General features: G+C 41.3%; 1 protein-coding gene across 1 annotated transcript in view; it reads left to right on the top strand.

Moving 5' to 3' along the window:
* The first annotated feature begins 488 nt into the window (after positions 1–488).
* Positions 489–1761, top strand: part of MEIS1 (Meis homeobox 1) — a 107047-nt gene continuing 105774 nt past the window's right edge. Inside the window, exon 1 of the mRNA XM_017736522.1 lies at positions 489–493. Within this exon, the coding sequence (XP_017592011.1) occupies positions 489–493 (5 nt within the window). The remainder of the gene's footprint in view (positions 494–1761) is intronic.

Below are 1761 nucleotides of genomic sequence, written 5' to 3' on the forward strand. Positions count from 1 at the left end.
TCGGTCATCCCCCTCCTTGACACCCTCGCCTGTGATTGACAGCCGGAGTGGCAAAAAGCCATGAGACTTGGTAGTTGGGTTTGAGGGGCACTTTAAAAAAAAAAAAAAAAAAGAGAAAAAAAAACTGATTTGGGGAAAGGATATTTGCTTTCGCCCCGCTGCTGTCTTGGAAACGAGAGGGGGAGAGTAAGAGAGAGAGACAGGGAGAGAGGGAAGAAAGAAAGAAAAAAGAAGGAAGGAAGGAGGGAGAGCTGATTTTTTTTCTTCTAATTTTTTTTTCTCCTTTTTTAATGCTGAGTTACCGTATCGCTTCGCTGAGATCCAGCAAGCCGAAGATTTTACTCGATTGCTTCCATTGCTGGAGACGCTAAGGGATTTTTGCCTTTTTTTGGGGGGTGAGGGGGGGGGAACTTCGCGTTTCTTTCTTTTCACACTGGCCTTAAAGAGGATATATTAGAAGTTGAAGTAGGAAGGGAGCAAGCAGGCCGATGGCGCAAAGGGTACGTATGATTAAAAAAAAATGGATTTCAAATGTGAAATAATATTGAAACGTGGCTGACAGAGACGCTGCGAAAAAAGTTTCTTTTTTTTTTTTTTTTTTTTTTTTTTTTTTTCTCCTTTTTGGAGTAGGGGCACAAAGCGGTGTCCTGTAGCGGAAGGATTTATCAGTTGTACTTGCAGGCTTAAAACCTGTGTATATTGCTATTTTCTTGATTCTTTTACTCCCCATCCCGGAGCTCTCAGGGAAGAGGCAAGCTTTCTATACATTAATGACATGCAGGCATGTAAGTGAATATGTCCGAGCCTCTGTATTTGTTGGTTTTGTAGCTCTAGTCCTACCAATGCCTTTTTTAAAATCACCAGTGCTTGAAATATTTGAATGTGTGCATGTCTCTGAGCATTTTGCTGTGTTAGTGATGATATACCGCTTCACTTTCAGAAGATAAGTTCTGGTTGGGAGTAAGCACAACTTTTTTTTTCTTCTTTTACCTCCTTTTTTTCTCACCCCTTTTTTTAATATATATTCTGTCCCAAAAGGTGCAGTGCAGTGGGCAACCCCCCCCACTCCTTTAGAAAGAAAGTGACTTTAATTTGAATTGGAGGGTAGCAGCATTCACTGCTATTTGTATTGTTGTTTCTATTTTGATTGCGATCTCTTTTTTTTTTTTTTTTTCCTTCTAACTACATCCTAAATTGAAGTTTTGAGAAAAAAAATAAATCAGCTGTAGCCGGGTGAACAGGGATTTGGGGAAGGAGAAAAGCCCTGAAAAGATGTTTTGTTGCCTAATTTGCCTGCCGCCGTCCGAGAGCTGGTTGGGAAAGAAAGTTCCTCTGCTGACAACTTGCCTTTTACTCTTTCGGTCCAAGCAAGTGTCAGGGATCTTTAAAAGTGTTTATTCACACCTTCGCTTTTAATAGATGAAAAGTGGCCGTTTCCCCCGCTGCCTGGGAACCGCGGTAGCTTTCGCTCCTTAATCTTTAACAAAGAAAACCCTTAAAAAAAAAAAAAGAAAGAAAGAAAAAAAAAGAGGCATTCCCAAAATCCCGAGAGCCCGGGCGAACGTTTCCAGCTTTTCGGCTTTAAAAGTTGCGTTCGCGTGGAATTGCTGGAAATCCGCAAATCGCTTCTTCTGGTTTTTGGTTTTGTTCTGTTTTTTTTTTTTACCGCTGCTGAAGTTTTTGCATCCTCGCTGGGTGAGGTACCTGACTTCTTATCAGCGGGAAAAAGTTAAGCGGAGGGAAATTTGGACTCAGGGAACC

This window comes from Corvus brachyrhynchos, unplaced genomic scaffold (assembly GCF_000691975.1).
Source record: "Corvus brachyrhynchos isolate BGI_N302 unplaced genomic scaffold, ASM69197v1 scaffold416, whole genome shotgun sequence".
Classification (NCBI taxonomy): domain Eukaryota; kingdom Metazoa; phylum Chordata; class Aves; order Passeriformes; family Corvidae; genus Corvus; species Corvus brachyrhynchos.